The sequence below is a fragment of the Pristiophorus japonicus genome, chromosome 5 (assembly GCF_044704955.1).
Source record: "Pristiophorus japonicus isolate sPriJap1 chromosome 5, sPriJap1.hap1, whole genome shotgun sequence".
NCBI lineage: Eukaryota > Metazoa > Chordata > Chondrichthyes > Pristiophoridae > Pristiophorus > Pristiophorus japonicus.
The window spans coordinates 248,857,915-248,871,932 of record NC_091981.1 but is presented as its reverse complement, the minus strand read 5'-3'; the positions used below and the strand labels follow the sequence as shown (position 1 = coordinate 248,871,932).

The following is a 14,018-nucleotide window of genomic DNA, read 5'->3' as shown; positions in this document are numbered from 1 at the left end:
GTTTGAACAAATATTTTGTATCAGTCTTCATGGTAGAAGACACTAAAAACATCCCAATAGTGGATAATCAAAGGGAGGGAGGAACTTAATACAATCACGATCACTAATGAAGTAGTATTCGGTAAAATAATGGGACTAAAGGCGTACAAGTCCACTGGACCGGATGGTTTACATCCTAGGGTCTTAAAAGAAGTGGCTACAGAGATAGTGGATGCATTGGTTGTAATCTACCAAAATTCCCTGGATTCTGGGGTGGTCCCAGCAGATTGGGAAACCGCAAATGTAACACCCCTATTTAAAAAAGGAGGCAGGCAAAAAGCAAGAAACTATAGATCAGGTAGGAAAATGCTGGAGTCCATTATTAAGGAAACAGTAGCATCATCATAGGCAGTCCCTCAGAATCGAGGAAGACTTGCTTCCACTCCTAAAGTGAGTTCTCGGGTGGCTGAACAGTTCAATACGAGAGCCACAGACCCTGTCACAGATGGGACAGACATTTATCGAGGGAAGGGGTGGGTGGGGCTGGTTTGAAAGGAAAATCATGCTTGACAAATCTAGAATTTTTTGAGGATGTAACCAGTAGAGTGGACAAGGGAGAACCAGTGGATGTGGTGTATTTGGACTTTCAAAAGGCTTTTGACAAGGTCCCACACAAGAGATTGGTGTGCAAAATTAAAGCACGTGGTATTTGGGGTAACATGGATAGAAAACTGGTTGGCAGACAGGAAGCAGAGAGTCGGGATAAACGGGTCCTTTTCAGAATGGCAGGCAATGACCAGTCGGGTGCCGCAGGGCTCAGTACTGAGACCCCAGCTATTTACAATATACATCAATGATTTAGATGAAGGAATTGAGTGTAATATCTCCAAGTTTGCAGATGACACTAAGCTGGGTGGTGGTATGAGCTGTGAGGAGGATGCTAAGAGGCTACAAGGTGACTTGGACAGGTTAGGTGAATGGGCAAATGCATGGCAGATGCAGTAAAATGTGGATAAATGTGAGGTTATCCACTTTGGTGGCAAAAACACAAAGGCAGAATATCATCTGAATGGCAGCAGTTTAGGAAAAGGGAAGGTGCAACAAGACCTGGGTGTCATGGTACATCAGTCATTGAAAATTGGCATGCAGGTACAGCAGGCGGTGAAGAAGGTAACTGGTATGTTGGCCTTCATAGCTAGGGGATTTGAGTATAGGAGCAGGGAGGTCTTACTGCAGTTGTCCAGGGCCTTGCTGAGGCCTCACCTGGAATATTGTGTTCAGTTTTGGTCTCCTAATCTGAGGAAGGACGTTGTTGCTATTGAGGGAGTACAGCGAAGGTTCACCAGACTGATTCCCAGGATGGCGGGACTGACAAATGAGGAGAGACTGGATCGTCTGGGCCTATATCACTGGAGTTTAGAAGGATGAGAGGGGATCTCATAGAAACATATAAAATTCTGACGGGACTGGACAGGTTAGATGCAGGGAGAATGTTCCTGATGTTGGGGAAGTCCAGAACCAGGGGACATAATCTTATGATAAGGAGTAAGCCATTTAGAACTGAGTTGAGGAGAAACTTCTTCACTCAGAGAGTTGTTAACCTGTGGAATTCTCTACCGCAGAGAGTTGTTGATGCCAGTTCATTGGATATATTCAAGAGGGAGTTAGATATGGCCCTTTCGGCTAAAGGGATCATGGGGTATGGAGAGAAAGCAGGAAAGGGGTACTGAGGTGAATGATCAGCCATGATCTTATTGAATGGTGATGCAGGCTCGAAGGGCCGAATGGCCTACTCTTGCACCTATGTTCCTATGCTCCTTCCACTGTCTGCGCTTGACCTCTTCACGCTCTTTGCGTTGAGACTTGAAGAACTCAACGCCCTCCCGGGTGCACTTTCTCCACCTTGGGCGGTCTTCGACTAGGATCTCCCAGGTGTCAGTGGTGATGTCACATTTTACCAGGGAGGCTTTGAGGGTGTCTTTGTAACGCGTCCGCTACCTACCTTTGGCTCATTTACCATGAAGGAGCTCCACATAAAGCATTTGCTTAGGGAGTCTCATACCTGGCATGCGAACTATGTGGTCTGCCCAGCGAAGCTGATCGAGTGCTTCAATGCTGGGCATGTTAGCCTGGACGAGGACGCTGATGTTGGTGCACCTGTCCTCCCAGGGGATTTGCAGGATCTTGCGGAGACATCGTTGGTGATATATCTCCAGTGACTTGAGATGCCTCTATACATCGTTCATGCCTCAGATCCATACAGGAGGGCGGGTATTACTACAGCCCTGTAGACCATGAGCTTGGTGGTGGATTTGAGGGACAGGTATTCAAATACTCTTTTCCTCAGACGGCCGAAGGCTGCACTGGAGGCGATGTTGAATCTCTGCATCAATGTCTGTCTTTGTTAAGAGGCTCCCGAGATATGGGAAATGGTCCACGTTGTCGAGGGCCGCGCCGTGAATCTTGATGATTGGAGGGCAGTGCTGTGCGGCGGGGACAGGCTGGTGGAGGACCTTTGTCTTACGGATGTTAAACATAAGGCCCATGCTTTCATATGCCTCAGTGAATACATTGACTATATCCTGGAGTTCAGCCTCCGAATGTGTGCAGACACAGCCGTCGTCCGCGTACTGCAGCTCAACGACAGAGGTTGGGGTGATCTTGGACTGTTTCGGATGCCCCCAAAAGTTTGTCAACATCCTTCGCCTGCTTCACGACGACATGCAGGCCATGATCCTTACCAACGGATCCATTACAGACCCAATTCACATCCGGAACAGGGTCAAACAGGGCTACGTCATCACTCTAACCCTCTTCTCAATCTTCCTCGCCGCCATGCTCCACCTCACAATCAACAAGCTCCCCGCTGGAGTGGAACGAAACTAGAGAACCAGTGGGAAGCTGTTTAACCTACGCTGCCTCCAGGCAGGTCCAAGATCACCCCAACCTCTGGAAGCAGTAGCAGGACATTTGGAAAAGCATAATTCAATTGGGCAGAGTCAGCATGATTTTATGAAAGGGAAATCATGTTTGACACATTTGCTGGAGTTCTTTTGAGGATGTAACAAGCAGGGTGGATAAGGGAGGAACCACTGGATGTGGTGGATTTGGATTTCCAGAAGGCATTCGATAAGTCGCCACGTAAAAGGTTTCTGCACAAGATAAAAGTTCACGGCGTTTTGGTCTCCTAACTTGAGGAAGGACATTCTTGCTTTTGAGGGAGTGTAGCGAAGGTTCACCAGACTGATTCCCAGGATGGCGGGACTGACCGATCAAGAAAGACTGGATCAACTGGGCTTGCATTCACTGGAGTTCAGAAGAATGAGAGGGGATCTCATAGAAACATATAAAATTCTGATGGGTTTAGACAGGTTAGATGCAGGAAGAATGTTCCCAATGTTGGGGAAGTCCAGAATCAGGGGTCGCAGTCTAAGGATAAGGGGTGTAAGCCATTTAGGACCGAGATGAGGAGAAACTTCTTCACCCAGAGAGCGGTGAACCTGTGGAATTCTCTACAACAGGAAGTTGTTGAGGCCAATTCACTAAATATATTCAAAAAGGAGTTAGATGTAGTCCTTACTACTAGGGGGATCAAGGGGTATGGCGAGAAAGCAGAATTGGGGTACTGAAGTTGCATGTTCAGCCATGAACTCATTGAATGATGGTGCAGGCTCGAAGGGTCGAATGACCTACTCCTGCACCGATTTTCTATGTTTCTATGGGCCCAAGTTTCGAGCCGCGCCTAGAACGTCGCAGTCCCGACGTGGACGCCCGGTTTTCGCACCACAAAGTGCGCCTAAAAAAAAACTTCCAGATTCTCCGGCTCCCTGCAGGTCGTTTGAAGTTCGCGCAGCGCAGCACGAGCTGTAGGGGGCGGAGCCAGGTCTCTGCGCTGAAAACAGTGCCGGGACCTCTGCACATGCGCGCTACAGTGGGCGCGCAAGTGCAGTAGCTCCAGGCGCCCAAAACTGTGTGGGAGGGGCCGAAGCACGCAGCCCCCAGCCCTGGCCGAATGGCCTCACTGGGGCTGCGTGAATAAGGCTCCTCCCACGCCCAGCTCCTGCTTGCTCCCAACCCGACTCGACTCCCGTCCGTCGCCTCTGGACCCGATCCGACTCCCGCTCCCGCTCCTGCACCCGACCCCGACTCTCGCTTCCCCCCCCGCCCCCCCGGACCCGACACCGACCCGTCTCCCGCTCCCGGCCTCCGGACCTGACCCCCCGGACTGGACCCGACCCGACTCCCGCTTCCCCCCCCCGGCACCACCTCTGGACCGGACCTGACCTCCCTCTCCCTCCCTCCCCCCGAACCGAACCGACCTCCCTCCCACCACCCCCCCGACCCGCGATCCAACCCGACCCAACGCCACCTGCCTGTAAATCTGGTGCTGGGGACGGGCCCTGCCCGAAGTCTCGGGCCCGGCCAGTCCGGCCCGTTCAGCCTCCCTCCCCCTTCTCCTTCCCCCCCCCATCTCCTTTCCCCCCCCCCCCCCATCTCCTTCCCCCCCCCCCCATCTCCTTCCCCCCCCCCCCATCTCCTTCCCCCCCCCCCCATCTCCTTCCCCCCCCCCCCATCTCCTTCCCCCCCCCCCCATCTCCTTCCCCCCCCCCCCCATCTCCTTCCCCCCCTCATCTCCTTCTCCCCCCCCATCTCCTTTCCCCCCCCATCTCCTTTCCCCTCCCCATCTCCTTCCCCCCCCCATCTCCTTCCCCCCCCCATCTCCTTCCCCCCTCATCTCCTTCCCCCCCCCCATCTCCTTCCCTCCCATCTCCTTCCCCCCCCCCATCTCCTTCCCCCCCCCCATCTCCTTCCCCCCCCCCCATCTCCTTCCCCCCCCCCCCATCTCCTTCCCCCCCCCCCATCTCCTTCCCCCCCCCCCATCTCCTTCCCCCCCCCCATCTCCTTCCCCCCCCCATCTCCTTTCCCCCCCATCTCCTTCTCCCCCCCCCATCTCCTTCTCCCCCCCCATCTCCTTCCCCCCCATCTCCTTCCCCCCCCATCTCCTTCCCCCCCCCCCCATCTCCTTCCCCCCCCCCATCTCCTTCCCCCCCCCCATCTCCTTCCCCCCCCCCCATCTCCTTCCCCCCCCCATCTCCTTCCCCCCTCATCTACTTCCCCCCCCCCCATCTCCTTCCCTCCCATCTCCTTCCCTCCCCCCATCTCCTTCCCTCCCATCTCCTTCCCTTCCCCCCATCTCCTTCCCTTCCCCCCCCATGTGCGTAACCCCCCCATGTGCGTAACCCCCCCATGTGCGTAACCCCCCCATGTGCGTAACCCCCCCATGTGCGTAACCCCCCCATGTGCGTAACCCCCCCATGTGCGTAACCCCCCCATGTGCGTAACCCCCCCATGTGCGTAACCCCCCCATGTGCGTAACCCCCCCCATGTGCGTAACCCCCCCCATGTGCGTAACCCCCCCCATGTGCGTAACCCCCCCCATGTGCGTAACCCCCCCCATGTGCGTAACCCCCCCCATGTGCGTAACCCCCCCCATGTGCGTAACCCCCCCCATGTGCGTAACCCCCCCCATGTGCGTAACCCCCCCCATGTGCGTAACCCCCCCCATGTGCGTAACCCCCCCCATGTGCGTAACCCCCCCCATGTGCGTAACCCCCCCCATGTGCGTAACCCCCCCCATGTGCGTAACCCCCCCCATGTGCGTAACCCCCCCCATGTGCGTAACCCCCCCCATGTGCGTAACCCCCCCATGTGCGTAACCCCCCCCATGTGCGTAACCCCCCCCATGTGCGTAACCCCCCCCATGTGCGTAACCCCCCCCATGTGCGTAACCCCCCCCATGTGCGTAACCCCCCCCATGTGCGTAACCCCCCCCATGTGCGTAACCCCCCCCATGTGCGTAACCCCCCCCATGTGCGTAACCCCCCCCATGTGCGTAACCCCCCCCATGTGCGTAACCCCCCCCATGTGCGTAACCCCCCCCATGTGCGTAACCCCCCCCATGTGCGTAACCCCCCCCATGTGCGTAACCCCCCCCATGTGCGTAACCCCCCCCATGTGCGTAACCCCCCCCATGTGCGTAACCCCCCCCATGTGCGTAACCCCCCCCATGTGCGTAACCCCCCCCATGTGCGTAACCCCCCCCATGTGCGTAACCCCCCCCATGTGCGTAACCCCCCCCATGTGCGTAACCCCCCCCATGTGCGTAACCCCCCCCATGTGCGTAACCCCCCCCATGTGCGTAACCCCCCCCATGTGCGTAACCCCCCCCATGTGCGTAACCCCCCCCATGTGCGTAACCCCCCCCATGTGCGTAACCCCCCCCATGTGCGTAACCCCCCCCATGTGCGTAACCCCCCCCATGTGCGTAACCCCCCCCATGTGCGTAACCCCCCCCATGTGCGTAACCCCCCCCATGTGCGTAACCCCCCCCATGTGCGTAACCCCCCCCATGTGCGTAACCCCCCCCATGTGCGTAACCCCCCCCATGTGCGTAACCCCCCCCATGTGCGTAACCCCCCCCATGTGCGTAACCCCCCCCATGTGCGTAACCCCCCCCATGTGCGTAACCCCCCCCATGTGCGTAACCCCCCCCATGTGCGTAACCCCCTTACCCCTTCTCCCCCCTTACCCCTTCTCCCCCCTTATCCCTTCTCCCCCCTTATCCCTTCTCCCCCCTTATCCCTTCTCCCCCCTTATCCCTTCTCCCCCCTTATCCCTTCTCCCCCCTTATCCCTTCTCCCCCCTTATCCCTTCTCCCCCCTTATCCCTTCTCCCCCCTTATCCCTTCTCCCCCCTTATCCCTTCTTCCCCCCTTATCCCTTCTTCCCCCCTCCCCCTTCTCCCCCCCCCTTCCCTCCCTCTGCTCCCCCCCTCTCTCCCTCTACCCCCCCTCCTCCCCCTCCCTTTGCTGTCAGAAACACAGACACTGACAGACAGAGAATGAGAGACACACATACACAGACAGAGAGATAGAGACACAGACAGAAAGATAGAGACACAGACAGAGACACACTGCGGGGGGCATCCCAGCACGCTGTTGGAGGGCTCCCAGTGCTGCAGTCTGTAAGTAGAAAATGTTTTATTTATTGATTTAAATTTTTTTTTATTACTTATTAATTTTTTTGGGTTGATTTATTGATGTTTTTATCATTTATTATTGATGATGGCTCTTTATTTGTAAAACTGAAGTGTTTAATGTTTGCAAACTTCCTTTTAAACCCCCTCCCCCCCCCCCATTCCCTACGCCTGATTTGTAACCTACGCCTGATTTTCTAAAGTGCAGACAAGGTTTTTTCGAGCGTACAAAAATCTTCACTTCCTCCATTCTAAGTTAGTTTGGAGTAAGTTTTCACTGACGAAACTTTGAAAACAGGCGTAAGTGGCCGGACACGCCCCCTTTTGAAAACAAAATTCTATTCCAAAGTGAAACTGTTCTAACTGACTAGAACTGGAGCAAACTAAATGGCGAGAATTCCGATTTCTAAGATACTCCGTTTTACACCAGTTGCTCCTAAAAATCAGGAGCAAATCATGGCGAAACTTGGGGCCTATGTTTCTAATATATTAACATGGCTAGAGGATTGGCCAACTAACAGAAAACAGATAAATGGGTCATTTTCCGGTTGGCAAACAGTGACGAGTGCCGGGTCCTGTCGAAATCTCGACCTCCGATAAATGACTCCGACACTTACAGCTCCGGCAGAAGTTTCTTTAATTTACTTGCTAGCAAGGGAAAGGTCACACTCAGTCAAGGGCTAAGTGAACACCTTCAAAATGGTTCAGTTTAACAAGATATTTATACAGTAAAACCCAAGTTCTGGCCTCTCCCTGTGTATTGCTCTGTCTCACAGTCAGTGAATACAGATAAAGAGTTAATTACTATATCCTGGTCCTGACATGGTTTACAGATATTTCCTTTTGTCAGGGTTATCAGTTGGCCAGCCGGCCATTATTCCATGAGTGTCTTGTATTGTGTCAGGATTGTTCCAATTTCCTGGTCAGTTTATCTGTTTGCATCAAATGGATGAGGTCTCTACAAGAGATAATGGCTAGAAGATAAGGGTGGGGTGACATGGAACTGGTGTCCTGTAGACAATAGGAGAGCACCATGGGGAGGGGGGGGTACTTGTCTCAGCATGACTTGTCTCCTAGCTGTCTGATGGCCATCAGCCATCTCAAACCAGGTTTAGCTGTTTATGCAAGCTGACTGCTAAACTGCAGAAAGTTCTGGAAAGACCAGGACTCCATTTTGATATATATTGCAAGGGCACACAAATACCGTATGGTATCAGCTTAGATAAAAATACATTTCCACAGTCCTCAACTATTTACAATCTATATTAATGACTTGGATGAATGGACCGAGTGTAATGTAGCCTAGTTTGCTGATGCTACAAAGATGGGTGAGGAGGGGACACAAAAGCTGAAAAGGGATGTAGACAGGCTAAGTGAGTGGGCAAAAATTTGGCAGATGGAGTATAATGTGGGAAAATGTGAGATTATCCACTTTGGCAGAAAAATTAGAAGAGCAAATCATAATTTAAGTGAAGAAAAATTGCAAAATGCTGCAGTACAGAGGGAACTGGGGGTCTTTGTGCATGAAACACAAAAAGTTAGTATGCAGGTACAGCAAGTAATCAGGAAGGCAAATGGAATGTTGGCCTTTATTGCAAGAGGGATGGAGTATAAAAGCAGAGAATTTCTGCTACAACTGTACAGGGTATTGGTGAGGCCACATCTAGAGTACTGCGTACAGTTTTGGTCTCCTTAATTAAGGAAGGATATACTTGCATTGGAGGCTGTTCAAAGAAGGTTCACTAAGTTGATTCTGGAGTTGTGGGGGTTGACTTATGAAGATAGGTTGAGTAGTTTGCGCCTATACACATTAAAATTCAGAAGAATGAGAGGTGACCTTATTGAAACATATGAGATAATGAGGGGGCTCGACGAGGTGGATGCAGAGAGGATATTTCCACTCAGGGGAAACTAAAACTAGGGGACACAGTCTCAGAATAAGAGGACGCCCATTTAAAACTTAGATGAGGAGGAATTTTTTCTGAGGGTTGTAAATCTCGTTTAATTCTCTGCCCAGAGAGCTGTGGAGGCTGGGTCATTATATATTTGGCTGAGATAGACAGATTTTTGAACGATAAGGGAATAAAGGGTTATGGCGAGCGACAGGGAAGTGGAGCTGAGTCCATGATCAGATCAGCCATGATCTTATTAAATGGCGGAACAGGCTCGAGGGGCCATGTGGCCTACTCTTGCTCTATTTCTTATGTTCTTATTTACATGCTCCCATTTTAACAAGATTGCAAACATTTTAAATACCGTCGGCCCGGTTTGCTGGGCCTTGGGAAACCAGGCTGGTGAAACATAGAAAATAGGTGCAGCAGTAGGCCATTCGGCCCTTCGAGCCTGCACCACCATTCAATATGATCATGCACTTCAGTATCCCATTCCTGCTTTCTCTCCATACTCCTTGATCCCTTTAGCCGTAAGGGCCACATCCAACTCCTTTTTGAATATATCTAACGAACTGGCTTGAACAACTTTCTGCGGTAGAGAATTCCACATGCTCACAACTCTCTGAGTGAAGAAGTTTCTCCTCATCTTGGTCCTAAATGGCTTACCCCTTATCCTTAGACTGTGACCCCTGGTTCTGGACTTCCCCAACAGTGGGAACATTCTTCCTGCATTTAACCTGTCCAATTCCGTCAGAATTTTATATATTTCTATGAGATCCCCTCTCATTATTCTAAATTCCAGTGAATATAAGCCTAGTCGATCCAGTCTTTCTTCATATGTCAGTCCTGCCATCCTGGGAATCAGTCTAGTGAAGCTCCACTGCACTCCCTCAATAGCAAGAATGTCCTTCCTCAGATTGGAAGACCAAAACTGCACACAATATTCAAGGTGTGGCCTCACCAAGGCCCTGTACAACTGTTGTAAGATCTCCCTGCTCCCATACTCAAATCCTCTAGCTATGAAGGCCAACATGCCATTTGCTGCCTTCACCGCCTGCTGTACTTGTATGCCAACTTTCAATGACTGATGTACCATGACAACCAGGTCTCGTTGCACCTCCCCTTTTACTAATCTATCATCATTCAGATAATCTGCCTTCCTGTTTTTACCACCAAAGTGGATAACCTCATTATACCGCATCTGCCATGTATTTGCCCACACACCTAACCTGTCCAAGTCACCTTGCAGCCTTTTAGCATCCTCCTCACAGCTCCCACTGCCACCCAGCTTAGTGTCATCTGCAAACTTGGAGATATTACATTCAATTCCTTCATCTAAGTCATTAATGTATATTGTAAATAGCTGGGGTCCCAGTACGGAACCTTGCGGTACCACGCTAGACACTGCCTGCCATTCTAAAAAGGACCCATTTATTCCCAATCTTTGCTTCCTGTCTGCCAACCAGTTCTCTATCCACGTCAATACATGTGATTTAATTTTGCACACTAATCTCGTGTGGGACCTTGTCAAAAGCCTTTTAAAAGTCTAAATACATCACATCCACTGGCTCCGCTTGTCCACTCTACTCGTTACATCCTCAAATTCTAGAAGATTTGTCAAGCATGATTTCCCTTTTCATAAATCCATGCTGACTTGGACCGATCCTGTCACTGCTTTCCAAATGCGCTGCTATTACATCTTTAATAATTGATTCCAACATTTCCCCCACCACCGATGTCAGGGTAACCGGTCTTTAATTCCTTGTTTTCTCTCTCCCTCTTTTTAAAAAGTGGGGTTACATTAGCTACCCTCCAGTTCAGAAAGGAGGAGAGACGATTGGATCCATCAAGTAAGTGCCTTTGCAACATTGCTTGTGATCAGGAGGATTAGGAGGGTTTCCTCCAGGCCCAACAAGCTACCTTGTTAAACCCCCCACTAATCTGTCCCACCACACGATCACTCTTATCCCGCGCAGTCTCGTCGCCCCTCCCCCCGCCCCTGGGGTCTCGATGCCCCTACCCTGTCCCCGGGGTCTCGTAGCTGTAGCATCTCTCTCCACAATCCTTCAGGTTGCCTGGAGAAACAGAATAAAATGCCCTGTTGGGGGAACCCTCCCCCTCACACCCCATCCTCCCAGACCAGCTCTGAACTCAAGTCTCGGTTAATATCATGTCCATAGACACATTTCCTTTGTAACATGATCATAGGTACATTGATTTATATATAGATGTGTATTATTCTGAGAAATCTTTTGACTGTTCTATTGTGGTGGTATTTGCATTTTGCAAAAATGTAATTCAAGTTTATTTCTAAACCTGTATTTCTGACAACTGAAATTAAACATTGATATTATTTATAAAAGCAAGTGTGTAGAGGTAATTCAGTTTACTTAAAGTTTATTGTGCTTTCTATCTCCCAAATCTTCATTTGAGTTATTGTTTTCCATTGTTGAGAGGGTATTCAGATAAAATCAGTAATTAGTCACATGATGGTACACCAAAGTAAACCACAGCTTTGTTTCAGAGAGCACATTCCAGCTAGTTTTTCATTGGCTAGGCATTACTGAGATCTACTGTTTTTGCCAAGTCATAACCTTCACACAAACTATCTGGGCATTCATTCTATTTACCATATGAATCTGGCATCTACGAAGAGATGAGCATGATCCAGCTTTCTACATTCAGGAGTATCAGCAGAGAGGAGGAGGAGGATGATGTTTTTATCTTAAGTTCACCTTTAAAGGTATAGTAAGAAAAGCTTTTCTCAAGTTAAGCTATGTCTCAGCTGCAGTATTTTTGTTTTTTCCGTATAAACTGGTCCAGTTTTGGTTACTACGCACAAAAATTTAATTATACAACAGCATTTAAAAAATTGTAGTTAGTCCATATATTTTGTAAAATGATTGAGACTAGCTGATCTGGTAAGTTTCAAAATACTCTTATTTGGTGGTATGTAACGAGTCCTTTTTATTTTACATTTTGAAAAGGAAATAAAAACAGCCTGATGTAATGGGTTACTCTTTTTAAAAATGTCATCATACAAATACAGTACTGTTTTTAAAGCATTAGGATTTTAGAGGAACTGTATTGTAATTTCCAAATGTTCTAATGCAATTGGGTTTTCAGAAAGCCTTTGAAATGTGGTTGTTGAAGCTTATCATATGACAAATATTTAGTACTTAAAAAGCTGTGGTATTTTGGTTTACAAAACAGTTAATGGTACAAACAATATACAATATTTGGTAATTACTGTATTAATACTTGACGAGTATAATTTTGCAGGCATATAATCTATAAATTCCTGGCCAATGTATGACCTAATTACATACTTGGATTGCATGACAAGAGCAGAGCCTTAGTTTAGCGCAAAAACTGGCAAAACCTAATATCTTGCTGACAGTTACGCTGTGCATTGAGGCTGGTTTCAACGATTAGCAGCAGAAAAATAGGATGTGATATCAGCAGCAGTGAAATGTGACTGATTAAATGGCTAACCGAATGTGAGGTAAAACTAAATTTGTTTTGACATTGATGTATTTCTGACCAAAATGTCTTAGAAATTACAGCAAATCTACCTGATCAAGGGAATTAGAGTAAGTGAAAATATTTGGGTAACCCATAGATCAGCAAATCTCTTCATAACATCGCTGTATACTGTTTTTTTTTGTTAAATGCTGCTTTTGTGTTTGCTGCACAGTGAACTGCTTTTGTTTCTCCTCTTTAACCTCCATAAAAGAAAAGAAGATAAATAAATGTAATTCTAAAAAAAGAATTGAAGGACAAAAGAATTGAAACAAATAATAAGCAAAGTAAAAGTATGCAGATCGTTAATTACCAGCATCTCCACTCAGCTTGTGACCGAACTTCCTGTTCAAAAATAGGGAAGCTGTAGTAACCTATTTAAAATGTAATTTAAAAAAAAAATCATTGCCCTGTATCTGTCTACCCAAAACTTGCTTATAGCTTATGCAGGCCACTGTGGAATTGATGCTTAATTCCCTGTTATTTTTCATCAGCAGCTTGCAGTTGCCACACAATTTAATTTAATTGCTATAGCATAAGCAATTTACTGATGGTCTAAAAATTCTGTCACTGTGTTTTAATACTTAAATTGGAGATGGAGTAAATAGAGTAAGAATTCAAATGGGCTCAGCAGAATTTTGAATCTAGTATTCACATTTGACAAAGTGCCACACAAAAGCCTATTAAGCGCAAAGCTATTAGGATTTACGGTAAAGCCTTGGAATGGATAAGAAACTAGTTGAAGGATAGGAAAGACTTGGTATTTATTCTAGGAGTTATGTTGGGATGTGGGGAAAGTATGGAGTGGAGTGACCCAGGGCTTGATACTGAGATCATTACTGTTTCTAACTTAGAGAATTGTCCTGAATTCAGAAACTCAATGCAAAGTGGCCAAATTTGTAGATGATGCCAAACTCGGAGAGACAGTGGAATTGGAGCTCAGGAATTGGATAAAATATGTATATTGACAGAAAAATGACAGATGAAATTTAATGTAGAGAAATGTAAATTGCTGCACATAGGAAATAATGAGGGGCACATGCACATGTGGTCATTTTCCAGCATTCTATAGGCTATGGCTCAGTTCCTATGGATTGGAGAATAGCTAATGTAACCCCACTTTTTAAAAAAGGAGAGAGAGAAAATAGGGAATTATAGACTGGACAGCCTGACATCGGTAGTGGGGAAAATGTTGGAATCAATTATTAAAGACGTAATAGCAGCGCATTTGGAAAGCAGTGACGGGATTGGTTCAAGTCAGCATAGCTTTATAAAAGGGAAATCATGCTTGACAAATCTTCTCGAATTTGTTGAGGATGTAACGAGCAGAGTGGACAAGGGAGAACCAGTGGATGTGGTGTATTTGGACTTTCAAAAGGCTTTTGACAAGGTCCCCCACAAGAGATTGGTGTGCAAAATTAAAGCACAATGTATTGACGTGGATAGAGAACTGGTTGGCAGACAGGAGCAAAGAATAGGAATAAACGGGTCCTTTTCAGAATGGCAGGCAGTGACTATGGAGTACCGCAAGGTTTAGTGCTGGGCCCCCAGCTATTTACAATATACATTAATGATTTGGACGAAGGAATT

At 48.2% G+C, this 14,018-nt stretch overlaps 1 protein-coding gene across 7 annotated transcripts in view; it reads left to right on the top strand.

Moving 5' to 3' along the window:
• Window positions 1-14,018, top strand: part of arhgap12b (Rho GTPase activating protein 12b) — a 281,212-nt gene that overhangs the window by 92,003 nt on the left and 175,191 nt on the right. The window contains exon 1 of one of the 7 annotated variants that reach the window (XM_070881532.1): window positions 11,526-11,649. The exons of the other annotated variants lie outside the window; for them this stretch is intronic. Within the exon in view, the coding sequence (XP_070737633.1) occupies window positions 11,563-11,649 (87 nt within the window). The 5' untranslated portion in view covers window positions 11,526-11,562. Of the gene's footprint in view, window positions 1-11,525; window positions 11,650-14,018 lie in introns of those variants that run through there. 7 annotated transcript variants of the gene reach the window in all.